The 27,554-nt window shown below is 37.5% G+C and overlaps 1 protein-coding gene across 3 annotated transcripts; it reads right to left on the reverse strand.

The window, feature by feature from the left end:
• Positions 1–2,502: 2,502 nt before the first annotated feature.
• Positions 2,503–26,956, reverse strand: LOC310922141 (cullin-4B-like). 3 transcript variants are annotated; one of them, XM_083882537.1, is made up of 20 exons: positions 25,825–26,956; positions 23,057–23,172; positions 18,465–18,568; positions 17,217–17,286; positions 16,666–16,739; positions 15,483–15,645; positions 15,297–15,386; positions 14,939–15,021; positions 13,826–13,893; positions 12,614–12,732; positions 11,615–11,807; positions 10,452–10,556; positions 10,052–10,162; positions 9,170–9,255; positions 8,929–9,036; positions 8,567–8,680; positions 7,529–7,634; positions 7,282–7,454; positions 6,587–6,739; positions 2,503–5,448 (listed from the first exon to the last, which is right to left on the reverse strand). In XM_083882537.1, exons 1-20 carry the CDS (start codon positions 26,354–26,356, stop codon positions 5,353–5,355), a joined length of 2,664 nt encoding a protein of 887 aa, XP_083738663.1. In that variant the 5' UTR covers positions 26,357–26,956; the 3' UTR covers positions 2,503–5,352. The 3 variants fall into 3 exon arrangements, with proteins under 3 accessions (XP_083738663.1, XP_083738664.1, XP_083738665.1); XM_083882538.1 differs by lacking the exon at positions 15,297–15,386; XM_083882539.1 differs by lacking the exons at positions 17,217–17,286; positions 18,465–18,568.
• Between the last annotated feature and the right edge of the window lie 598 nt (positions 26,957–27,554).

A 27,554-nucleotide genomic window follows, 5' to 3' on the forward strand; every position in this document is an offset into this window, starting at 1 on the left:
TTTCCACACTCCAGCGCCGATAAGGCGTGGGTGCAGAAGGGGTCTGCTCTACAGAAGACCCCGTGCCCACCTCAGCTGGTGCTCTGACTCCAGATCAGAAGGCTGCGTGTTCGAATCACGTCGGGGTCACCACTTGTTACCCCACGCCTTTAGAGGGGCAACACGTTGCGACGTGGGAGCGGACCTTCCCAGAGGACGGCAGGCAGCAGCTTGGTGAAACATGGAAAGCTCTTTTATTATCTGACTCCAATAGCTTATATACATTTTGTACAGAGGGCCAAGATTGGCCCAAAGAGGTTACAACCTCCTGACTCCATTGGTCAATATGACCATCAGTCAAGTTCTCTCTCAGAGAACAAGAATGCAAAACATACTGATAAATTCTAAGAATACAATATTGTTTACATGAAGCATCGTGAGAAGCTGCTGAAAAGACTCAAACACTTGAAAGCAAGAAATGCAGGGACGACAGCAATGTCCGACTGATTTAGGAAAATTCACTTTCGAAGTTACTTTTTTTGTTTAATTTATATCCTAATGCTAATTTTCTATAAGCAGCAGCAAGACAAGCTATGAGTCATTTGAAAGGTGACCTTGTACCAGGAAAAAAAATACTTAACCAGGAGAAAAACCTGCTCCTTTGTAGGTTAACTAACATCCGTTATTCCCCTTCGCAGTTAACTCCATGTATTACAAGATACCCTTTGCACAAAGTTCAATGTCTCAACCAGTCCAGTAAGTTTTGAGGTGTTCATTGTTTAAAGGCCACAGTATGTCCACAGGCCCTGGACTCTTTAAGGGGGAACAAAAAAGGCAAATCCAAAGCTACCATCTTAAATTTGATTTGTCATCAGTTTTTCTCAATCAGGAGAAAGTACAGTGGCATATATTGCACTTCACACAGGAAAAGGAATGAAAGAATTTCCTGCTCCTTGTTTTTTTTTTTTCTCAGAGTAGACAGATAATCTATCAGTCTCCAAACAGTCATCTGTTTCTGTATGACTTTTTTTTTTTTTTTGTTAAGAATGTAGGAAATATTCTCTTTAAGGAGAAAGTGTTGGTGGAAAAACCATCCCATGCATTTAGATGCCTCCAAGCTGTAAGACAGGAAGCACCTGAGCGGGATTGGTGGCAGATGCTTCCCAGATCTGTGTAAACCCACCTGTCCCAGGACTGTTGAGTGGTTCCAGCAGTGCAGTGTCAGCCCCCCCTGCAGCCCATGCCAGCCTTGCACAGAGTAGCTCACAGGATCAGTACCTGCTCTGCTACAGCTATCCCAGTTTCCAAAATTCAAAAAGGAAATTCAAAACACTTCATCAACCCCCTTCACCAAGTCCTCAGTGCTCCTGAACTGGGAAGGGCCAGGCTGGACACAGTCCTTCTGCCCAGATTTAACCCAGCTGTTCAGGGTGAAGAAGAAAAATCAAGAAATGGCCAATTGGCCATTCTTAATAAGAGAAGCAAATTCCCTATACAGCTGTGTCCTGCATACTTCAATAATCATTCCAGAGTCATTAAAATAATGATAAAGTGAGAGACAAGGAATATTCACACAGCAGGAGAGGTGCCTCCTTCAGGAGCAACAAGCCATCATCTCTGGTATTTTTGTGTACTTCTGCCACTTATACACATTCTAATTCCAATTCAGAGTCTATGAGGATGCTTATTTCCTTCCCCTCCAAGAACCATAGAAGACTTAGCAAAAAACCCAAAATAATAAAAATTCAGGAATGGAAGCCACTTAGAAAACTCAAGGGATTTTAATGACTGAATGAATAAGGAACTACTTATATTTAAGTACCAAACAAGTATTTTTGCTATCAAAGCACAAGCTAAAGAATTTAAAGAAGCCATAAGCATTAGTAAGCCAAACATACAGAACTTGGAGTAAGAAGACATTTTACACACAAGAGTTTATCAACACAAAACTGTTTAATATTTATTAAATGACACAAAATACCTAGATAACAGACTCACTCTGAAAGGACATGTATTTACATTATTTACCAACTTAAGAAAGACTCTCTGTACCCATATCACTTATGAAACATAAAAAAGGTTTTGCTGCTTTTTGCATCGAAGGATGCAATGGTGATACATGCCCTGTTTGCAAGTCTGCATAAACTATAAGTTTTTCATACTGTGAAAAAGCACAATTTCATATTCTGGTAGCTGAGGGAAGAGGCTTCTGAAAAGTAACAGGGTTAGTTTTTCCCCCCCACTCCAGACACACTCTCAAGACTGTTATACAAAAAGTATATTACATTTTTGAATGCTGCTGTGCTCTTACAATTTTAGTGTAATGTTTCAAAGGAAATGTTCTTCCTACTATATGAGAGCACTAAAAAAAGTGGTATTTGAACATTTTTTTAGATGCACTTTTTTTGTTTTAAAAGAAAGCATTAGGGAAAATGATATGTTTAGGAAAAAATGAAAGGCTGACCAAAAAAAAAAAAAAAAAAAAAAAGCTGAGACCAAAATATGAAGAACAGCTAAAGCAACTTAACAATTTTGCTAGGTTTTTTTTATTATTAACTATTTACTTTGGCACCTTTGTGTAAACTATAGAACAAAACGTTTACAACACATTTGCAATTACAGCATTTAAACAAAATGGTCACTTTTGAAACCAGCCAAGAAAAAAAAATAGTCCATTTATGGGTATAAATATAAAAAACCTAAAATATATATTTCTAAGAATAAACTGCAATTTCTTATGAACAAGGTGCTATAAACTGCATGCAAGAGTCAAGATTAAAAATGTGTGGCCAAAAAGACAAGCTGTGTTCTAGCCAGATGAGTTGTGGTCCAAGCCCATTTCAGTTTTTTCTTACAGAGATATATATGGCTCAATAAGCAGGCACATGAACCCAGCAAGAATTTGCAGAGTTGTATAATGACAAATCTTGGCTGCAGCTTTGTCATTAACCAGGAATGAGTGAGACCTTAGCAGAAGAGATTAACAAGTTTTTGAGGAAAACCCATGAAGCTACAAGGAGAAGCCTTCTCCCCTCCCCTCACTCACCCCCTCCCGGTCTAGCCAGGGTTCTCAAAGTCCATTCTTTGGGTTGCTTTAACTGGATTGTGCTTAGGGTCTGCCTCAGATTGTGAATTCTGATGAGAGTTGAGGACATTTTCTGTATAATATTTCCTTCATTAAAGTTACTGAAATAGACAGGATAAAAATTAAATAAATCTACAGTCCTTTGCAGTTCGTTTGACTGAATGTGACACTTGTGTAATGAGGGAGGGTTTTACCACAACAGATGTTCACACATGTAGTGGTGTCAGATTTATATGCTACAACAGACTGAATGGAATGAGCTCAATACATCAGCTCCTGTCTCTCAAAGAGTTGTCTTATGCTTCTTCTTCACTTCTCTTTAAAAGGAATCTTTTATTGGCTGAAGATACAAAACACATACAAGAAAAGGAACATTGAATGTGAAACACAGAACGTTTTTTTTTTTATGGTGGGGGGCATTCTTTCCTCCCCAGTGAATCGCTATTTGAACTAATACTTGAAGATTTGCAGGAGTCTTCAAGGTTCTTACCACATAACTCTACTGTCAGTATTTGTCTCACAGAGGCAGAGGTGGCCCTGGATATCTATCAGTGGTTATGCTGTAATAGTGTCAAGGGGCAAGATAGATTTTCTGCAGATCACAAAGAACTGTATGATGATTAGTTGAAGGTGACTGCAAATAATTTAGTAGGAAAAAAGCCACCCACATTTGTTTCATCTGTCAGCTGAGGACTGCATACAAAAGAGCCTGGGAGAAAACATGGCTGGAGAATATATGAAATTAAACAGTAGATAAAAAAAAGCACTAAGGATGGGATGTGTCAGATAGAAAACACACACACACTCACACATGCGCACCCCTGAATGTGGGATCACAGTGATAGAAGTTATAGGTCATAGAGAGCTAAGTTACACTGCCATTAAACAAAAGTAACATCTTGCTTTCAAGAGATATCTGGTATTCCCCAGGACTATCAGTGCCTGAAAGAGGATGAAGTTTTTCATTGTGCTCTGCAATATAGCTGATCATAGGTCTAAGCCTGGCTGGGTAAGGAAGAACTGGTACATGGAGGAGTTCATTTTTCTGCTGACACCGTTTTTTTCCATATATTCCTGGCACATGCTGCTATAAGCAATAAAAAATGTATTTTGTTGAAACAAAGCTCTACATTCAAGTGACTCTCCCATGTCTTATAAAGATGCAAAGAATGTTCTCTGGTCATCTAAGAAAATATATTTTAGATGCCTTGTAGCAATACTTAACTTACTATATGAGAGGTAGGCTTCTGGGTTCTAGGAGGCCTGCTAGGCTATAGGGCTGAGTTCTTAAAGCTTTAAGTTAAAGCAATCCAAAGCAGGGCAGTCTTAGAAGAGCTGTCCTGTCTAAACCTTGAGGTTAATTCAAGTTTAGAATGTTGCAAAGCAAAACAAGTATTAAAATCCATTTGCAACTTTTGTTCTTACAGCTTTACCACAATAACAGTGTGACTTTTCATCTGTTAATAGATTATCTTTATTCTAGAGTATTGCTGCCAAGAGGTGAAGGCCTCCTACCCATGACTAGTAAAAACTGTCACTTCTTCCATTATGGCTGTTTTATGCTTAAAATTCCTAAAGGTGAACACCAATTCTCACAGGCAAGCCATATAAATCTAATCTGAACTTGTCTTGTTGTAGCAGTTATTTAAGAATGGTGTTTGTATATACAGTATATATGCCCACACTGCAAATTGTATACATCATTTTATATTGGCACCATTTTGTCTTGATTGCAAACAAGAATATTTTCCATTAGATCAGCAATAAGCATAGCTTGGCTTACTCCCCATTTTACCCCCTCAAGAGAAAAAAAATCCAAGTGTGGGCATCAACCAAACCAATGATATGTATAACTGAAATGCATTCTGTACAGTAAATTAAATGTTTGCATGCAGTTTAAGCATTTTAAAGGCTATTTTCTTATATTAATGAACCTTCTGTTTCCATTTAAAGATGCAAAAGATATCTGTCATATATCAAGAGACTCCTCTTCAGACCCAGAGACAAATGGAATCTGAAAGATCAGGTACTTTCTTTCAACTTTCTGCACATCTTACTAAATAACATGCAAAGAGTTCAACAGCATTCTTCGTAAAATGTAAATAGTACTCTTTAAATGGGCATGTTAACCACTGAAAGAAGTCCACTCTACTATACTTTTCCATTACACTGCTTTCATTCAATCATCGATAGTATAAAAAGTCAATTAACGGGATCAACGGGCTAGTTTATCCACTGGCAACTGTGTAGGACACCAAGTGTGCAGTAAAACAAAGGCCAACATATGTTTATGCAATATAGTTGTACTGATTCGGGTTTTCTTTATCTCTTTCCATGTAGTCCCTGTCAATCAAGGATTCTATTCTCTTCTTAAGGTCAGCAGGCTGTAAAATAAAGCACGTGTCAGCATTATTACTTTGCAGTCGATGCTTCTGGGTTCTTTCTTTACACTTGACCCAAGTATCTATATTGTTTGAGATGGCTGAGGAAACAGAAATCCCAGTTTAAAAAAAAAAATCCTTTAAAGTATCAGAGCTTCTAAAGTCTGCAATATATAACTGATAGAAGAGAAAGTTACAAAGTTAGCTCATCACCTGCAGCTAAACAGATTTTTACAGAAAGGAAAGATATTTGCTGCTGTTTGAACTGAACTCTAAAGAAGTGCAGTTTGTGTATCATGTACCAAAGTGTTTCTATTTCTGACTTTTAGCCAGTAAAAGATGGTACAAGTTTCATTTCCTCTTGAAGCAAATGAGTTTTGCAATAGTTTGGCTGCCCCATGATTTTGTTGGGTGAGGAACTTTATTAAAATGCCTCATGATAACAAGTGAGGAAGATTATTTAAATAATCTGCTATAATCTTACAAAGCCCAACTGCAGTTTATGCAATACTTACAGACCTGCAGGCACTCAATATGGTAATACAATGTAATGAAATAGCAGGACATTTTATTTTACATTTCCATTGATAGAAAGCACCATATATTTGAATTCCAACAATACATCACTGTCTGTTTGAAAACCCATTTCCATTTGTACACAATAAGCCAGTAATTTTATATTGCAACTGTGGGCTTCTGCAGCTTTGAGACATTCACCAATATTTTATTTTTATTCCTATAAATGTGTGTATATATATTAACCAGTATAATCCATCTAGAAAAACCACTGTACTTCAGAAGTATTAACCAAGTTAAGATTGTAACACAGAATTGGTTTTGAGATCTAAAGCATTTTCTCCTTTGCCCAAGAATGCCTTGCCAGAACACTGCAAACAGTAGAACAGCAGCATACAAGGAGAGCCAGCTGTTCCCTTACTGCTAACAAACTCCAGGACTGAAATCCTTTAGAAATATGTTTTAGTAACAACTGGCACTTTAAAAATTCCTGAAAGTGAGTATTTGCCCTTTCTAATACTAAAAAGATGCATATTTTAGACAGATGCACTGTTCAACTGAGGGCAGGCCAGGAAAGATAAAAAGAACTAATAAAGTTTTAGAAGTAGAAAAATCAGTACACCACCTTGACTGGGAATTTCAGCTGGTTGTAGACCTCTGACACGAGCAGGTTATGACTCAGTGTTTTGCGCATCTTCATGATCCGCACAATGGCGGCATCGATCTGGTACTGCCGGTCCTGGAACACTCTCTCTGTAGTGCTTGCCTGTTCCTCCACCTGAAGGACCCATTTAGAAAAGTTTTAATGAGAATACCAGCACTGTCAAAACAATTCTTTCTGTCTCCAAGACAATTCTCAGTGTAAAACAGTGAAGTGCCTGTTGCCAAATATCTGACATAAAGCCTTTACAAATATGAAGACTGTTTGTCTATTGAAAAACACACTTGTACAAAGAATTAAAACCTTTGCACAGATTTTACATTGGATGGCTGACAGAGAAACAAGTCCACAGTGAATTTGCCATGTTCACAAACAGTCAGTAAAACTCCATGGAATGATAAAGGACAAAATGAGCATTTCATGATTGGAACGTTTCTTAACCCTACTTATAGACATCTAGCATCACTGGTGTCTTAGTACAGAGGCACACATTTAAATCACCACTGTTAGGTACGTGCTGTCATCCAAACTACACGTGTAACTCTGACAGAGATAGCAGTATGTACATGACAACCAGAAGGAAAAAAAGTTTATAAAAGGGCAGGCAACAAGGTTCTTAACTCAAGGATCTAAACCCCAGAGGATTAAAAAAAATATACCGTTTCTTTCATCTGAATTTGGTTGATTTTTATCCTGAAGAGCTTATGTCTGAAATCATCATTACATGTGAATTTATCACCATCTTCCACATCTTTGCCTTTGGGGCTTTTAGTCAGTACTCTGGCTTTGCCACAAGCCAGAGATTGAAGTGTCCTTCTCAGCTCTCCGTCCTCTAAAGCAGAAACAAGTTGTTTAGTTTTTTTTAGTAAGAACACTTGGAAGTACTCGGTTGTTTTTGATACCAACCTATCCCAGTGGCTTGCTTTATCTCCTCTAAACTGAACTCCTCTCCTTCATTAAACATGAGCAGCACCAATGTCTGGAACAAGGAGACCTGAAGTTCTTTTTTGCCCTGTCACAAGGGAAATAAACAGACATCACCAGGCTGTTTTTTCTGGGGTGTGGAGGGAAAGGAATGAGTGGAACATGAGAAACAAGTCACTCTTGCATGTCAGTTATTTCACTAACAGTTATTTTATTCACTTAAGAATATGGAAGAATAGAAGTTACTGATCAGTTGTGTTTACTATGAAATGCAGCACAAGCGTAAGGCCACAAGGCTGGACTATTCTATCCAGTGACAAAACTCACCGAAGATATGCATCAGATGACTCCAGACAAATCTCAAAGCACTGAGTGGTTAAAATTACAATTTGGAAGACCTTTAAGTCAAAATCTAACACAAACATTAATTTAAGGAACACAGTATAAGGAACCATAGAATCTTTGAAACAATCAAGTTTGATAATACTTGTTTTAACATTAACTTTTTCTGAAAATGGAAGTGGCAAGCATTTCTATTTCATGAGAAAATTTTGTGTCCATGAAGAAATGCTGAAGGGGAATAACTGGGAAACCCTTTTAAAACAGTTGTGTTCTTGCACAATCCAGAATTTTTCTTTGTTTCAGTAGTGAAAAGCTTACTGTGAAGATGCTTAATGCTACCAGATGAAGTAAGGCCAATGAAGAAATATGGCCCCTTTTTTTCCTCCCCACTACAAAAATGAGGGCCATTTTTAATCCAGAGCTAAAGCCACCGGATATTTTCCCCAACAAGCTTTTCTTTCCCCACCAATACAGAAACTGGGTGTATGTTCTTAGACATTAACACATCTGTTTCAGAAACTACCAACTCCGGAAAAGATAGCAGGAGGTTAAAAGTAATTGCAAAAACAGTGTTAAATTTTCCATCACAGCACAAAAAAGGTTCCCCATATATCCCTAAGGTACAACCCAGACTTGGAATCAACAAAACAACAGAAGCAATAGAAACAATAGACTCACCTCTTTAAATTCTGCTTTTAGTACACAGTGTCCTAGTGTTGACTGCCACTGAAGTTTCCTACCACTGTGTTTTCCTAAATAAAAGGTCTTGAAAATCTCCTGCAGTTTTACCATCTAAAGAAAGAAAAATTCCAAAACACTAAAACACAATTTCTACTTTAAAAGCATCATTCCCTCTTCCACAATCAATCAAGCCTTAAATCAAGGCTTAGCATGATAAAGGGAATTGAAGGAAAACAAATTTCATTAAAAAAAGATAGTTCTGCATTTCCTTCTCTATGCATATTGAAAAACAAGTGTCAGTAGATCCCAAGATGCATTTCTGAAAGGCCAATACTTGTATAACCCATAATGTTCATTACCTCTGGGGGCAGGTGGACCTCCATAGGTACATAGGTTGGCCAATAACCCATAGTCAGAATATTCACTGTTAGTTCAATGTTGCCAGGGACATTCTGATTTTGCATATACTGCAAAGAGAAACAAAATAAATAGATATAGAGCTGTGTTTATTATACATATTTCAGGTAGAACTGAAAAGTTAGAACAGGCATCGCATTTCAAAAGCACAGACAGGACAGACAGCAGGCTTTCCCTCAGTACCTGTTTGAATTGTATCATTATGTCTTTTGAAAGCTCCATATCTTTAAACATTCCTTCAAGTTTGCTGGTGAAAGCAGCTCCACATTCTATAAAAGAGAAAATGTAAATATTAGAAATTAATCTGCTTATTTTCAACACCTCAGAGTAGTTATTCTAAGTGCCAGAATGTACTTTTAAGCAAGATGACATTTTCAGCAGATTTTCTTACATAAAGACCTGAATTCTCATTAAGGTACAGAATAAGGTTACAAACAAGAAAGAGGAAAATGCTTTAATGTGGTAGCTATTTTGCAACCCAGTTGTTTTTCCACATGGACCTGACTGTTTATCTTTTGCCTAAGGTGGCCACCGGTCACTCAGATGACAATTCTAATCCCTTTCAGCTGCCTTACAAACTGTCTCCTGATGGTAGAACAAGATCAAGCTCTAAAAATCTTACCCTTACCACCCAAAGATTCCATCCAATGAAACAATGAAGACCAAACTAGAGAACGACTAGATGGTAGTGAATAACAATTGGAAGTCTTCTTTAAGTTCTCTGAGCACATCACTGATTTACTCAGCAGGGAACCTCAACTCTATCCCATGGGCCAAGATATACTGTGCACTTGAAGTTCCTGAGTTTTGGCTTTTCCTGTTATAATTACAAAGCTAAAACCAAATGAACCTCCTCAAAACCCACCAGTCATTCAGGACCTGCACAGAGGCTTTTGCCCTCATGAAAAGGGGAAATACCAACAGTGCTTTCTGTGAAGGCCTGTTAAAACAACTACTTTTTTAAAAAAGCTGATGGATAGAAATTATAGAAATGACAGGTAGGTAGGTAGATACATTAAACAGATTAGATTGGTAGATAGATTAGAAAGGTAGATAGATATTTACCATGTTTGAGTTTGGAAAGCATAGATTTTTCAGCATCTACTGATGCACTCTTCCCAACTAATAGTCTCTTTGCTAGATCTTTTTTATAAAAGGCCTCAAAGACATCTTTTCCTGTAAGAGATGATATTTGAAAGTGATCACAAAGCACTGCTGGTTTTAAACAAATATTACCTACAAGAGACCGAATTCAATGCTCAGAAAAGCAAAAAGGGTCTTCATATGAAGCTTTCCACAGGTTTTGTTATTTGCAATTTGACAGGCAAAGTAGTTAAACAGCACTACACCAATAAACCACATCCACAGAGAACAAAATGTAACCAGACTGCAAAAATAATTTCAAAGTACCTTTATGTTGCTGGTTAAACAACTGTATCCCCACAAAAAAACCCCCAATACTTACCATATATGAATCTAAATATGATCATAATTTTATCCAGCATTTTTTCAAGTTCTTCATCAGTAGCTTCTTTGTTGCCTGCACGAAGCTTTGAATCTACATATTTAGCTAAAAGTGTTGAAGAATAGATTAGCGCATACTTAATATCACAGTGAAACAAAAATCTCTAAATCTAATATTATGAAATCTTGAAAATGTAAAAGGATCCTGAAATCACTTTCTATCAGCCTCATAACAGCTACCTTGATACATTTTCATAGAGGCTATAAAGTTATAAAAACATTATAGCCTAGTATCTTTTTTCATGTAAGGAATGACTGCATCTTTATTATCATACACAATGTTAAAAACATTTTGCCTATGAAAAAAAAACTTGGTTTATGTTGTGATCTCAAAGTAAAATCACTGCTGTTGCAGATTGACATGGCTGTAATAGAAGCAAAAAGATCATAAGAAAAATATGTAAATCAGTTATTTAAATGTGTTGACTATACTGCTGAATTTCTCTAGCATATCATTATTATGTTTTAATTTCCAGTTTCAATCAAACCAGATTGTTTTAATTTCAAATGGGCTGGTAAAGCACATTACAGTTAGGGAACTTATGCAAAAAAAGGAGGGCAGAAAGTATCATTCCACAAGCCTAACAGCACAACCAATTGCAAAGCAGGTATTATTCACTGTGTAGGGAAATGATTCAAAAGTGCAGAGTACCAAGCATGTAATGCACATATCTGTAAATAATGTTCTTTGCAAATCAGAGACTCTGTCCCCACACCATGAGAGGTTCAGTGCATCCTCAGCTCTCTTCCCTTTCACATATTAAACCCCTAACAGCTCTGTGATGGTGGCACAGTTATGTAAGCTTCTGAAAAAATCTAATTATTAGCAATATTCTCATGTCTGGACACCAGCCAATTGCCGGAATGCTCAAATTCTGATGTTCTGCACTTTTCTATAGCTTAGCCAGTGAAGTGATGAACAGTTTGCTTTTAATATTTGATGCTACCCTCCCAAACAATTCCCTTGCATCAGGTGGTACAGCAGATCCCCAGTCTGATGTGCACTGTGCATGTATTAACACACAATTCCAGCATATCCCATCTGTAAGTGCATCAGCAACTCAGCACCCAAATTCTCACATGAAAGAAATTAAAGAAAAATACCTATGAGTTCAGCTGGCTTATTTGGTCTTTTGTTAATGAATGTTTCAAAGGCTTCTTTCATGGCATTTACAAACTTCTCATTCTTGAGAAAGCAAACATCAATAATATGGTCAACTTTGTCTTTAAAATCAAGAAGTTCTTGGACCATGGTTTTGTCTTTTTCAGGATTAATTACTATGGTGCTACCAAATGCCTGCAAAATAAAACATAACTTTCAATTAGCCTGAACAATTAATTTAAATGACAAGACTTCTAAAATCTTAAGTTACCTTTGTAATGTGCTGTTTCTGGTACTCATATTAGTTCCAGTAACAACAAAAATATTACTTTATTATGCATTACTGTATTATGAAGTATTTACTATATAATCATCCCTAGGCCTTGCATATTGATTCAAAACCAACTAATTAAAAAGTGAATGGATTCAGAACTTCTGTCTAAAGAAATTAAATTTTGCATGACAAAATTAACGCACCCTTTTTAATCATCTATATCCTCAGGTCTTACACAGGTAATGCTCCCACTAAATCCAGCTTTATTTAATAGTACCCCTATGCCATTCCAAAGTTTTCCTTCACAACAACCATATTTTCTGTGACATTTTCACTGAGAAATAAAATTAATCATCCTAAGTGACATTCAAGTGCTTTTTGAACTTCAACTGGTTGGTAACTTAAACTACCACTCATTCTCACAGGAAATTTTATTAGGAAGAAGACAAACATTCTGCCATTACCAAAATAACTACTGATGAAATATAGTTGTCCCACAAACTAACTATAAGCAAGTTTATAAAATCCAAATTTATTTGGAGTTCAGTAATTCAACTGAATGTTCAATGTTTTCTTCAATAGGGCTAGAACAGTTACTGTACCTTTCCTGGGATGTTTCAAAACCTGTCTATTAAATACATGTTTATAAGCAAATATCTTAAATTTTTAGAAAAATACAATACTTTACAGAGATGACTCAAGTATCTGTGTATTCTAGGAACAGTACCTTTATGTATTCAATCCAGTGCTGCAAGAGAACCTGTACTCCACCTCTCACACGACTGAATAACTGATACAGAAGAGACAGGTCTTGAATTCGGTTTTCATCAAGAAGGTGATTTAGACCTGCAAATGTGAGAATTTCAATAGAAATTAAACCCAGAGTAACTCAAAGAAAGCACAGCTTATTACTACAGTGAGATCTCTTCAAAACTAGTATTTTTTATCAAACCATTAGTGGTGGTGTTTGTTGGGTTTTTATTTTATTTTAAAGTACCTAATTTAACAGTGAAACACAATATCTGGCTGAAACCTTAAAAATCTTATTATTGCACATGATTTTATTGCACATAGGCTATATGTACTTTACATAACAACCTTATCACAACATCTTTGCTTACTTTTGCTTTACTATTCCCTAAAGATTTGAAAAGTTTACACTGTACTGATCTGTAGGGAAAGTTCCTTGGCAAGACAGCTCTGAGTCTCAACTCCAGCTGTAAAATAAATTTTACAGATGCTTGAAGGCAAGCAGCCTCAAGAAATATCTTCACCACTTTTTAACTTTCTGGAGAAGGCCTAATGCTCTACAGCAAGGTTCTAAGAAAGTAGATGGGTAAAGATCAATACTCCCCTCAATGAAGAGTTTGTTACAGATGTGCAGGAAGATGCTCATATATCTGTTTCATTACTAATCTGGTTACTAAGGACTTGATTGTTTTATTATTCAACTCTTGCTGCACCTGTTTCTATTTCCAGATTATCTATGAGATCAACAGAGGGTCACTTGACTCCACAGAGACTACTGTAGAACTGAGGCAATGTATCCCATAGCTCAAATTATACTTCATTTTTAAAACAAACTGCTTTTTGTCAGCAGCAAGTACTCAGTATCTCCCTTTTCTGTTACATCAGCCATAATTCAAAGCATACTCTTTTCTTTACCTCCAAGTCTTCAAAATGCCACTTAATGCACTGAACTTGAGTCTCCTGTTCTAATTTTCCTTTTGCTTTGCTTTGTATCAGACAACAGCATAGTGTCCCCTTATCTCCAACAAGGAGAATGGTCAGTGCTATTTTGGGAACTGAGGAGCAAAGGGAGTTAAAGAATGATGCAGCTTGTCCTCCCCAGCACCCAAATCCATCACTTTCTTTCAGCACAAGAACTGAAAGCCCTGAAACAGTAATTAGAATAATTTCTATAAAGAAGAAAGATTACCTTTCTGAAGAATGGCTGTTAAATGTTCACCTAGAAGTTGCTTTTCTACAGTAGCAATTAGTGGCTTCCTACAGAAGAAATGTTTAGAATTACTTTTCCTTTTTCTGACATTACTGACAGTTTTAAATCCTTCTTTTGAGATTATGTTAATTACATTATCATTGGGAGTGCTCTAATTATCTGTGGTCAAAGACCTAAAATGATTATACACATATTTATCCTTTTTCTCCCCAGTAAACAATCTTTTTTTTCTGTTTGCTGACTGATGATTTTAATTCACACAATAAGCCTGTTGTACATGACCTGTAGGCAGCTGGACAATGATTCCATCAGTGAAGAAGTTGGGGAGAATTCATCAAATAATATGCCTAATTCCATGTTGTGGGAGGACATTCATGCCTTGGGAGACAAACCAAGGAGAAATAAAAACAGACCTCAAGTCAAGAGGTATTCAAACAATACAGGGAATTGGCCACTAATACTGGCATGGAAGAAGGAAGCCACTAAACAAGCTAAACGCTTTTAACGCTGAAAGAGGAAGAAAATCAAAATGTATGACAGTAGCAATAAAACACCCCTCTCTCGGAAAGGTCTTGATATCAGTGACCTACATTTTCTCTCAGACACAACAGCTGTAGCTTTATGTTAGAAGACCTCCACTTGACCGTGTTGGAGGAAATCCTGCCTCTAAGTAGAAAAGATTGAAGAATGACATTATTCAATAATTTCCCAGACTCCATATGCAAATACTTTTTGCAAATATTGAGAGGCTTTAGCTTTAGAATTTTCTATGCTGAGTCTTATCTTTTTCAGGTAGGACAAAAGTTAATTAATTACATTTCAGCAGGAAAGACATCTGGGCTACGAGTGGCAGCCTATTTTTCTTCAAGCAAATACTTAACAACACTTATGCCAAAATAACAGTGACTTAGAAGAAAAAGCTATTAGCTGTGTGAGCCAAGACAGTGCTTCATTGTAAACATGGAACTGTGGGAAGTGAAAAGCTTTTGATGGTCAGTCAATAACAGAAATAAATTGCAGCTACTTAAATGGCCCTCAATAGAAGAGGAGCCAAGCACCTCATACCACCAGGCAAAGAGGGTTTGCACTTACTGTGTGCTCTGATCTAAATAAGTGATGATTCTGTCTGCTTCTTCTTCCAAGCGCTTGTTGACATGGTGAAGATATTCTGGAACCTGAAAATGGCAGAGTAGCTTTGTATGTTAAATAAACAAACAACAAGAAGGGAAAAAGAGAGCCAGTACTGGTCTGACAGAAGTAGCAGCTCCAGTTTTAAGCAGGTATCATTAGCACTGTGACTGAAGGCAACTGCACGTGCATTTCCTTTTTCAGAATACTATTTAAAAAAGGGCACATTACTGCCTTGTACACTAAGGCAGCAGAATATTTCTACTCCCTGACACGTGCATTGACATTAGGCACAACAAACATTGTTAAATGTCCAAAATACCTCTCGTTCCTGCATAAGCCTCTGTCCCTCTGCTGCATACAGGCGATTAGTCTCTTCCAAGAATCTATGTTCAAAAGAGTCCTGATAAATCTGGGGAAACAACATGACGGCAATCCAGGGTAAAGCTTACTGAGCACTAAGAATTTGAGCTATTTAGTCATCTAGAGGTGAAACAAGTTTACTCACCTGCAAGTCAGAAAGCATGCTCAGAAGGCTTCGCAGCAAACTCCTGTCAATAGTCTCACCATTTCTTTCCCTCTCGATCAGCAGAAGAATGCCATCAATAGTTTTGTTCTGAACCTTATGATCACTGATTATATGAGTTCTGAACAATTCTAGCCCCATATCCCTAAAAAGAAAGCAAAGACTGCTCAATAAATTGTTTAAGAATAAATCCCAGATATCTCTTATTAAAACATGATCTAGATCTAATAGAGGCCAATAGCAACATTCTTCCAATTCCTCATTCCTCTGCCTCCAAATCACTCAAGATGAACAAATATATGAACACTGAAATAAACCATGACACTGCACCAACATGAAGCTACATATTTTAAACACCAATGCAGATATTTTTTTTCCTAAACGATCATGTAACTTTTGGAACATCTTTATTTTTCAGTTGGTTGACAGGATGTTGGAACATCAACCTTCATGAGAAAAGAAAAATATCATCCCAGGTTCCAACTCCATGGTTATGGTGTTGGACAATATTCCTTTTTTTGTCCATCACTTACTAATCTTCAATTCTTAGGCACGGCTTAGAAGAACTCAGTGATGTGACAGACAAGGATCTTTGCAATGACTGTCCCAGTTAAAACCTTCCATGAATTTGAAACTATGGGATGGTCACTCTTAGGAAAAGTCAGGACCCTCCATCAATCTCTTGCAAAGTAATTCAGGTATCACAGAACAGTAGGGCATATACTAATTATTAATAATACAAGGAGCAGAAGTTGAAGTCCAAAAAGTGTATCTTGCTTTTATTTTAAGTAACTCTTTCCTTCAAGAATTACAGAACTTGAAATACTGTGCCTGCTAAGGCAGTTACTGGGCATCCCAAACCCTTGCACTTCAGTTGTTGACCAGACCCCTTCCTTTAACTGTGCAAACTGGAGGATGATATCTACTTCATTGAAATTTGAGTTCACAGCTATTCTAGAACAATCCTATAATTTATGGCAAATAAATTAAAGTCTTCCTTTGCTACAAGCACTTGTGCATTCACCATGTAATTTAAAGGTCACTATGAGGTTTATATTAAAAAAAATCCATCTGAAAATCAGCAAGATATAAGCAATAGTTGAAATACACCCCAAAATAATTTTATTTCTGCACCCTCAAAAAATTTAATTCTTTGTGCCCTTACCAAATAGATGGCAGCATTGAATTCTGAAGTACATAAGTTCGATCCAAGAACAGAAAGATACTTCTAATCATAATCTGTCATGAGAAGGAATAAAACAGCCACAATCATTTTACTCTTAAAACTGAAGAGCAACACCAATTATGCTCAACAACAACAACAAATCCCATCAATTGGTTTCAGGTAGTGCTTGCTTGGACACTGCTGATTTATTTAACATCTTCTGCCAATCCCTGCAAGGTGATCAATGTGACACTTCGCATATTTCTGTATAACAGAACAACTCCTTTAAAAATAAGTATAAAGGAGAAAGGTTTGTGTAAAACTGACAATGAGGAGTTAGGGCTGTGTGTGTCTCCAAGATCAGACCCATATGCCAAGAAACACACTACAGTCAAGTATTTTCAAGGCTTGATTTCTAACAAACTAGATACAGCTGTATATCACAAAGAAACCTTACATAAATTTAAGACATTCCAGAAGTTTGAAAAGGAACAAAGTTAAGCAAAACAGGCTGACAAAGCTAGTGGCTTTCCTTAAAAAGATAAACTTACCATTTGTCTGCAGTGATCTTGCCAACATTTGTCTATTTTCTTTAGAAAAAGGACACTATCCAATGAATCCATGAAGAAATCATTAAGAAAATCACGATTAATAGATGGTATAAACAATGAAATGAACCAACTTTATTATTTTTTAAAGACTCTTAACAGAGAGCACAACAAACTCACATACTCTCAGAAAGAACCAGTTAATTTCTTGCAACACATTTATTTTTATTTTTTAATTATGGTCTTTGTGTTAATGAGAAATCAAAATTATCTTAACAAATTTTAAAAAGATATCTAAATAGTTTTGAGTATTTTGTTTAATCCCCCATCCCTGGGGAATGGAACAAACAAATATCCCCATACCTCTAAAACCAACAATACCCAATACATGTAAGAGCTCACCACTACACTGTAATTTCAGCTCATGTTTAGAGTTACCCTTAAGAAATAAATTCTGTCCTTTAAATTTATCTTTTATTCAGCTCACTGCATAGTTCTGGTACTAATTACCATCCACTTAACAGGATGCCACCCTGATGCAACTCTAAACTTCTGAAAATAAAACATTTTTATCCTCAGAACCTGACATGCTGCCAGACCACCATTATTTTTCCAAAAAACCCCAAAAGATACTTGTTGGAAGACTTTTCACTTTATCTAAGCTTGGCAAGTTCAATAGAAAAAAGCCTGACGATACAGCCAATAAAGGCTTTTTAAGCCTTGCTGCAAATTCAACACAAGCTTATGTAAGATGTCAGTGTTTCACAAATACCAGTGAAACTTTCTCAGAAACTTTTCAATGGTTACAGACATACAGGAACAAGTAGTGTTCTCCTAGGTCCCACAAAGAAATGAAAGCAAAACCAATTACATAAAACCTTGTAATTCAGATTACCGTGGCCTAATGTCATGAAATCCATCACTATCTGTTGCCCTGATTTTCAGCCTTCTGATTTTGTTTACATTCTTGTATTGGAGATCTCACGATTTTAACATAAACAAAGTAGATTGTTTTCACATTCCTCTCTGCGATGGACTGCTGGTTTGACCACTGGGGTCAGAGGAGTGTTCCTCTCGTCCCCTAATCCTTGACCAAATCCCAAAAACTATATAAGTTGAGTTTCCCAAAGTAAAGGCCCTTCTTTTCTCGCTCTCAACCTGATGGGTGTCATTCCTTTGTGTCCTGATTGCGACAACTATCTACTTGCAGGTAAAACAATTTTGGCTTGTCAACATCTAAGAAAAGGATATTCTCTGAATTGGTGAATTTGTGCTTTAATGTGGTCTTCGCAGATTTGCCTCAACTGTTTGTACAAATTTGCAGAGATCTTGTAGGAGCAGAGATTTTCAACAGCCTGAAGTAAAGAGAAAGAGAAACAAAAAAAAAATCTTGCTATATTCTTACATGTGGTTTTACAAGAAATGAGGACATCCCCTCCCAGACAAGAATTCTGCTTCTCACAGTTTTTAACAGTTAACTGCTGCATGCAAAACACCAGAGAGACATGGCACTGCAATGGTTAACAGGAGATAAAGGGAGGCCATGACCTGAACAGCTCACAGACAATCAATTTAGCTGGAGTGTCAATCTCTCACATGGAACTGCAGGACTGGCATCTCTAAAACCAAGGATGGTACTTTAATATCTTCCAGTAGCTTGCTGGGCTTCATACCTCAAAGCAGTCACTTAAGGTATGATTTTTATTAACTCTGCAAGTCACACTGATATTAGTGGTAAAGCACTGCCAGATTAATTTCCTTTTGCAGTCCTTTCCTTGATTAAGCTTCCCTCATCCCCAAAAGTATATATATATATATATATGTATACATGTGTTATCTATCTTATCTATCCATCCACCAACTCTGTGCCTGAATATATCTAATTATAATCCTGAATATTAGTAGCATGACTACATTTACAGTGACAATCTCAGATTTCTAGATCTCATCAAGTATTAGAAGAATTATCACTGTGCTCACAGTAAGAAGTGAAAAGAAGTTTAATGGGGCCATGTCTTGGAGACTGATCAAGCAAACAAAAATGGATTAAGTCCATTAGCGTATCTCAAGACTTCTAAAATTCATACCCATTGTCCAGAATTTGAAAGCAACTAAACAACTTTAACTCTTTGCTGGCCGGTGAAAGACAGTAAGAGATTATTCTGTAAAACATCTGTAGAAGCTAGAGGAGAAGCATATTTTATTTTCACTTAATGCTTTGTGCTAGTATTTACTTATTGGAAAAGATTTCAGTTGCTAGTATGACCAACTCCTTGGGGAAAAAAAGGACTGGAAGGTAAAGTTTGTTCCCCAGCACCTGCAGGCAACCATGGAAGGACTGCGTAGCTCAGAAGTGCACAGAGCAGATCTATGCCATTACACTGAAATTCCCCCAGAATATTTCCCAAAAGTCCAAATGAAAGCAGACAGTGAGCAGTCACCACTAAAAGCACAGCAACAATCAAAATAGCTAAACAAGTTCTTTGGTTCCTCCCAGGGTATCAACAGGAATCATTCTGAGTGCAAGTGCACTACATCTAATACTGGCTTCAGCACAAAGAGGAGTTAAAAAAACCCCAACCAAACACAAACCAAACCTCCATGAAAACCAAAACCCCACAACAAAACCATCCCACACAACAATAACTTCAAAACTCCCCAAACCTGCATGAGCTTAGTGTCAGAAGTAAACAGGTATAGCAAGAGAGTGAATGTGTCAATTAACCAAAACAGGTCTGAATGAAGACTGTAAGGAAAGCCAAAATTATCACCCAAGTATACATATCTTAATATTTGGAAATAGCAACAGGTATAACTCTCAGCCTCAACACTTAAGAAACACCAAACAAATAGAATAAAGTGATAGGAAAATATGTTCTATAGTTCACTGCTCAGAGCAGGTTATGGGCACTGCTCAACTCTATTCTGCTATTGTACAAACAGCTTCAGGCAGCAAACCAGAATATAACCTGATACTTGATTCAGTAGAACAAGGGGACAGAAAACACTGAGCTTGAAGAGCCTGATTAAAACTTCAGCAAGTACAATCTTACTAGGTTTCTTAATTTCTTCCACTTAGGAGAAGCCAACTGAGAGCTGGGAAGGTGAATGTTTTGGATGGAACTTGTCTGTCACCTGCAGAACCACCATTACTCTGGCTTCAAACCATCAACTCAGGACACCAGCAGCCTCTTTCCTGGACTTCTGGTTACCTCATCCCAACATTGTTAAAACTGCTGCCTATCAAACAAGTACTCTTTAACCTTGCTGCCTCTAAATCCTCAAAAGAATTAGCTTCTACGCTGTATATGGACAAATGCATACAATTAACTTTTAGTGAAATAAACATGCATTAATATATACCTACTTTTATGGAGTGTTCACATAAAGCTGAGCTTTTACATTTGTCTATCAGAAATTCCAAAGTGTTAAACATGTCTGCTAGGATTGTTTGAACATAAAATACAAAACTTCTGCATCTTTGTTGATGACATGCACAGAAATGCTTTAATTTTTAAGAGATTAATCCCCTACTGCAATATTATGCTTTGCTTAATTACTAGTGCTAGACAATACTGATTGTATCTAAATTGTATCAACATTTATACATGTAAAAACTTTAGGGCCTCTAGTTCACAAAATTATCTTGTTCTGAATTAGTGGAAAAAATGTTTCTGATCAGGGAATCTGTGCCCTAATGATGGTCAGAAAATCTGAAGAAGAGCTCTATTTCCTTTGTGTAACATATATGCAGTTGGATGTGTTTTTGATTTTGGTTTTTTTGGGTTTTTTTCCTTTTAACTGCAGCATCCTCACCTGGGTTTGTGCAGTAAGGAAAAAGAACTGCACACAATTCTGATGAGAGAAAATCAGAACTTTCCTGAAGTACTTAACTCTGACTGATTTAAAAAAAATAGCTATGTATCAGGTACCAAAGATCTAGATATTTACTTTCAGGTACTGATGTAAGGAAAATTATTCTATGAAAGAAGCATTCAATTCTGCAACACTTCAACTACTCAAAGATGGGAATAATTTTGTTTGTTGAGGAGGAACAATGCAAGTATGAAGCTTGGGTCCTGCAAAGAAATAAAGATTCAAAATGTTTGCTCAGTAGGATTTTTCCAGCACAGACAAAAGTTAAAACAAATGCAAGAAGTTTAACTCCATTAAAAAAAGAATTATCTTCTTTTGAGGTGTGCTGCAGAATTTTTGCAGACTCCTTTGTAATTCCCCTCTACGTTGGATAATGGTGTCTGCCAATGCATATTTGAGTTCAGATCCTTTTACCAAGTAGCTGTTCAGAAATGACATTAGTTTAGTTAGCATCTAAAACCACTAGTGATTCTTATTACTATTTTTAAATCAAGACATTTATTTTTAGATTTATATTTTAAAAAATCATACTTGATTGCACTCTTTCACTGAGAAGTATTTAAGAAATAATGTTGAATTGCTGAGATTTAAAACAAAAAAGTTTATATTTTGTTTTCTGATCACAAGCAACATTAATTTAAGCTTGTGGTAAGACTGAGCAGAAATTTAAGCAACACTCTTAAACAGAAGCAAGTATTTCAATAGAACTCTGTATTTTTTAACAATTTTGGATAGCCTTCAAGCACTTAATTAACAGCTATTTGCACCATTACTCAGTCTAGAGTAATTTGCAATACCACCCAGTACAATTGGTTGTAATTTGCTATCACTTCCACCAAGTTTTGCAAAAATAACAATACTATCTATTATTCTGACAAACTGTTAAAAAAGCAGCATTTTTAGTTAATTAATTGAATGTTACAAAAGACTATAGTAATCTTAAGAATGCCATGGACTGAGGAACAGCAATTAATTCTTCCTTAAATCTGTTCCCAAGCCTTGTGCAAACAGGATTTTTTCCCCATATTCAAATGGCAGCTTTTGTTGAAAAGGGGAGGGCAGGGGAAGAGACACTAAGAAGAGATGGTGAGAAGGCTATATACATGCACAGAGGAACAAATTAAACAATTAACCAGGTAATAAAGGCTTTAAAAGTAGAGTAAAAAGTTCAAGTGCTTCTTAATATCCAGCTAAAGTAGCACCGTTGCTATACTCCTAAAACCACAAGTGACGTTAGCAGGGAAAAGGTAAGCAGGGGGAAATCTCCCCAACACACTCAGCTGAAAAAGCAGAAGTGGAGCTTATAAAAAAAAGCATTAGGAAATGCAGTTCAATCTGATCACTTCCTAAAATATTTAAGAAAACACAATCAGAGCTGTTGTTGGCAATAAAGTTTAATTCTCAGTTGTTAGAATAGAAAGAATGCTGCAATGCCCAAAAATTACAATCAAACCAAAATAACAATTCATGAAGGAAAAATGGTGTTCTATTTACCTACTAGAAGTCGATAGAAAGTTTTGGTTTTTAAGTGATTTGTGATACTTGATCATGGAGAGATACTTTCTTCAGAAAATAAATTATATTTTAATATAAATCACCTTAGTCTTAAACATCAATATTTGAGGATTTCATATTTGTCCTTTAGCAGATAAACACCACAACCCCCTAAACAGAAAAGGAAATATAGCTCCTTGCCTTAGTTAATTCTTGTCAATTGCTGCAAGGGAAACCATACCTTGGGTTTTGTTGTGGCAAGTAAAAAAAATATGAGTTCGATGCTAGGTCTTGTGAAATTTTTACTCATGATTTTAAAGCGAAGAAACTATTTAGTGACAAGTTTTGCAATGACAAAAGCAGCTATCAAGCAAAATGCCATATTCTTACCACCATATCAAGTGTTTTGAGCAAAGAAATCTGAGAACAAAACAAAAAAGCCCTAACCCATTGCTTTTACTTAATGCACTTACCTGATAGAGCTCTTCTAAATTGTACTTAATTGAAGTACTGTTCTGGATAGCTTCTACAGCTTCTTTCAGTTTTTGCCAGGTTTCATCTGTGTAGTTTTCAGGCAATTTGGGTTTATCTTTAAAAGAAATTATATAAGGTTTGAGAGTGTATTTAGATAAAGCAGAACCTTTTACAGAAATGAAAAGGATATAGCTTTGAGGGGAAAGAGGTATGGGCTGACAGTCCAGCTTTTAATTTATACTTACGTGAAAAGAAAGCATTTGTGTAAAAGCAGTATTTTATTCACATTTGAAAGAGTAACATATTGAAGAAATTCAGCATTGCTCTTCACATGTACACCATAGCACTTGTAGCCCAAACAGTATCTGTGGTTTACAAAAATCACAATCCTGTGCTTGAGCAGCTCAAGAAGGGCTAAAACCAGCAAGAATGATCTAGACCTTTGTTACACTCTCATTACCAGGCAAGCAGAGCCAAAAGAAAGGAACATAAAAGACAAAAATGATGCATTAAAAGATACACAGTTGTGTGTATCTTAGTTTTTAATTTATTGCTCATTAATTCTACTCTGTATTAACAGTTGGAAAGAACTCCTCAAGGAACACTCATGGAAACACTGTAATTATTGTACAGGCTTTACAGTCCCAAGGAACACCTTCCAATTTTAAAGGAATCCATTTATGTCTCTCTTGGGTTTGGCCAGTGGATATTTTTTAGTTAAGTCTCTTTTAATCTTCGAACAGCTCCAGATCTGACAATCTCCAGTATTTTTTCTGGCTCTTTTCTAGAGATGTCCCTGCTCTGCAGCACCTTCAGCAAGACTAAAGCATTTTCAACATACTAAGATATTCCCCAAGTCACATCCTCAGAATATAAGAACTATTTTAAAATTTTATATTCTCATAACTACCTAGAGTGACCATTTTTGTTCTAATAAGCACATTTCCAAATGGAGAAGACAGAAGAAGAAAATCTGAGGAGGAAGATGACGTGCACATTCATGCTACCAACAGGTGAAACTGGCCCAGAGTTTATACTCTATTAAAATTGACTTTTACACACGTAAAAGTAGTAAAAAATAAATTTTTAAGCTTTATTATTTCCTTAGAAGTAACTATTAGAGAGAAGTTATTATTTTGTTCTTCCAAGGATTTCCCTACAATATTGGCAATATCCCAGCATTAGCTGCATCATCTGGACCTAGAGACAACTGACTATGGACTTGCCTATTTTCACTAACAGCTCCTGAGTATGCTGCTCAGCATTCAACACCAAGGTTGTGGATTTCAGGAAGTTATTTAAGTTGTAAAGGATGCTATTGCTATCACAGTAAGAAAAAGACAAAAATCTTAAGATTATTATTCAGTTTAGCATCTGAGAGTAAATAAAAAGCAAGGCTGTAAAAATATCGAGACATCCTTTTTAAGCAAGTGGTTCAAATACCAATTCATAAGCAGTGATGATCACAGCACCATGCAATCCATGACATTTAACAGGTATTTTAAACATAAGATGTTAACTTCCCTTAAAGATGCACAAGCAACTGAAGAGCAGCCTATAATGCACATAGGTTTGTATTTTAAAATAATCAGTCAAATTAAATGATGATGCTGTGATGGATGGAGAACATTTTTGAGAATTGGAACCTTAAAGCAAAGGGTTACAGTGTGATCATGAATTCCTGCAAAACATTATAGTGGGTCAAATAGTCCTAATCCTTACCTAATGCAATATGTCTACAGAACACTCGTGTCAACTGCGTATTTAGAAATTAATTTTGGTAATATCTTTTACCCCTCCACATACCTAAATACATGAGGAGAAAGAAACAACCCAAGAAAGCAAGGTAGTGGAGTATTTTGGGAGACAGCAAGAGACAGGAAATTAAAAAAAGCCCGTGATATCCTCATCTTTATAGGAAAAAAATGGCAGCATTTTAGCTAAGCTTTCTGCCTACCTATTTGTATTTTTGTTTACTAGAAAATGAAGCAGCATCACATCAGAAAAGCTTAATTTCTCTACTTCACCTTGGTCTCTAGTAACACTCAAAAATCTCAAACACGTTTGGAGAGAATTTATAAAATAATGTAAACTTATAAAGTAAGAGTAATCCAAGACAGAGAAAAGATACTACAATTAAAACTTACAGTGAGGACATTACAAGGAAAAAATTCTGCAGAAATCTGAACTAGCTACTTGAAAGGCAACTGGGGAAACCAGAAAGGAAATCCACCATAATATCCCGATAATCACCTTAACTTCAACATTTAAAACTAAGCACAGGCAGATTATCCTATAAACAGACAACACAGATAGAGGCAAGACACAGAGATTCGAGGCAAATTAAAAAAACCAAAAACATATTCTATGCAAAGAATTATCATAAACTGGGCTAAAATATACACTAAGCTCTGAATCAAGATTACTAGAAAATGTTAAACATTTAAACAAAGGCGATTTACACACTTAGTAGTAAAACCTAAGTGTGTAAACAACGTACAAATTAAGGCCTTCTCCGGAGACAGAGTGAAGGGAGTTTGAAAAATAATTCCAAGCAGCAAAGTGTAGCTCAGGATGTGTACATGATCAGGCAAGCACACATCAGAAATCATTATTCCCCTTCACACGAGTATAGAAATGTTCACCATAGAAAAGCAATTCCCACAAAACCTGGAGCTATTTGAAAGGAACCAGTTTTCAGGCTGAAAAAACCCCACAAAGTCGAGTGTCAGCTCCCCACAGGTTGCAACAAATTATGGCCTGTTACCTTTAAAGTTCTTGATCACTAATTTCTTGGCAGAGCCAGGTTTACTGTTGGCGAAACTGGAAACAGTAGAGGAGGCAGCTTTGGTCAGGCCATTTGTATGGTGCCCCACAGCCATTGACGAAATTAAAAGGCTTTTATTTTTAAGCTGTTGCTGGTGCTGCTGCTGAGAAGAGGCAGCAGGAGAGGAGGAGGAGGAAGACTCTTCAGCCATCTTCACATCGAGTCCAAAAAAATCCACGGAGTCCTCAAAGCGCAGCTTCTTCTGGAGGTGATGGTTGGAGGAAGCAACTCCTGAGGAGGAGCACGAGGAAGTGGTGATGACAGAGGAGGACGATGAGGAGGTGTTTTTGGAAGGAGAAGAGGTGCAGGAGGAAATGGAATCAAATTCTTCTTTTTCGGAATTACTGTTGCTGCTGTTATTTAACTTTCTCTTCTTGCAGGAGGAGCTGCTGCTAGTGTTACCATCAGTGGCAGGTCTGACCTCCTGGGCTGCAGCTGGGGGGTTGGGGGATGAGAAACCTGTGGGAAACATGAACACACAGAAGTGAACAGACTGAGGGGCATCAAATCGCTGTGGTGTGACGAAGAGGGGGAGAGTTTGAGTCAGTCTCTGCTGCCTCTCGGGGGCGTCTTTCTCATCAGTGGAGTCCTTCTGTATTCCTTTTCCTTCGCGTTCTTCTTTATCGGAGGAAACGCTTTATCTCCTCTTCCCCTTTTCTTTATTACTTTGGTTCTTCTCGTAGTTTGTCTCTGCCTTTCTGCTTTTACTCCTTTCCCAACGGAGTGTTTCCGTTCCTGCCTCTCGCAGCCCACCAGTTCCTTTCAATTCTCCTCTCCAGCAGCAGAATTCTCCACAGCTACCCGCTTCCCCGGCTTCTCCTTGCGTTCCCCTCCTGCTCCGGCCGCCTTGTCTCCGCCGAGCAGCAACGGGGAGGGCTGAGCACGGCTCTCTCTCGCCTCGGCTCCAGCCCCTCGCCCCACACGCCTCCCGCTCTGCCCCTCGGCCGCTCCGCTCGGGCCCCACTTCCCCCCTCTCCGCCTGTGCCCGCGCTTCCTGAGGGGGGATAGCCCGGTCGGGTTGTTATTGTCACTGCACGGCAGAGGGAGCGCAAAAATGGCCGCGCATCCGCCCGCCGTGCATGACGGGGCGCGGCGCGCGGAAGCGTGGCCGGGAAGCGGTGGGTCCGCCCCGGGACCCGCCCCCGGCCCCACCGGAACTGATGGTGGCTCGGTGCCACCCGCGTCGGCGTAGGGCCGACTTCCGGGGCGTGAGTGCGGGGCTGGTGAGTTCCGCACCGGGGTCTCGCACTAGGATTCCGCCCTGCTTCACCCGGCCCCACCTGGCCCGTCCTCGCCTCAGGCTCGCCGCAGGCTCCGGCCGCGGTCAGTGCGCTGCACGGCGGGGTTCGCGGGAGCTCAACCCCCCGAAGCCTGCGGCCTAGGCCGAGGCCTGTTGGCTTGCTTTGGAAATTATTTTTTTACACCCATTTATTAACAATCATTTAGCGTCACCTTTTTTGATAGTATTTTAATACATGCGAACTTGCACTGAGGTACAGTCTATGGTTTGCTTTTGTTTGTTTTGTAACTTTTGGAAGCAAGAACAGAAGTCATAGGCTGTGCTGGTTTTGCACAGAAGTGATATTTTTAAGAAAAGTTGTGGCAAAACCAATTAGTGATTGTGAAAAACAAGGTTCACTTTCTCGGTAAATTTTAAGAAATAGGTTTAA

This window comes from Zosterops lateralis (genome assembly GCF_965231275.1).
Source record: "Zosterops lateralis genome assembly, chromosome: W".
Lineage (NCBI taxonomy): Eukaryota > Metazoa > Chordata > Aves > Passeriformes > Zosteropidae > Zosterops > Zosterops lateralis.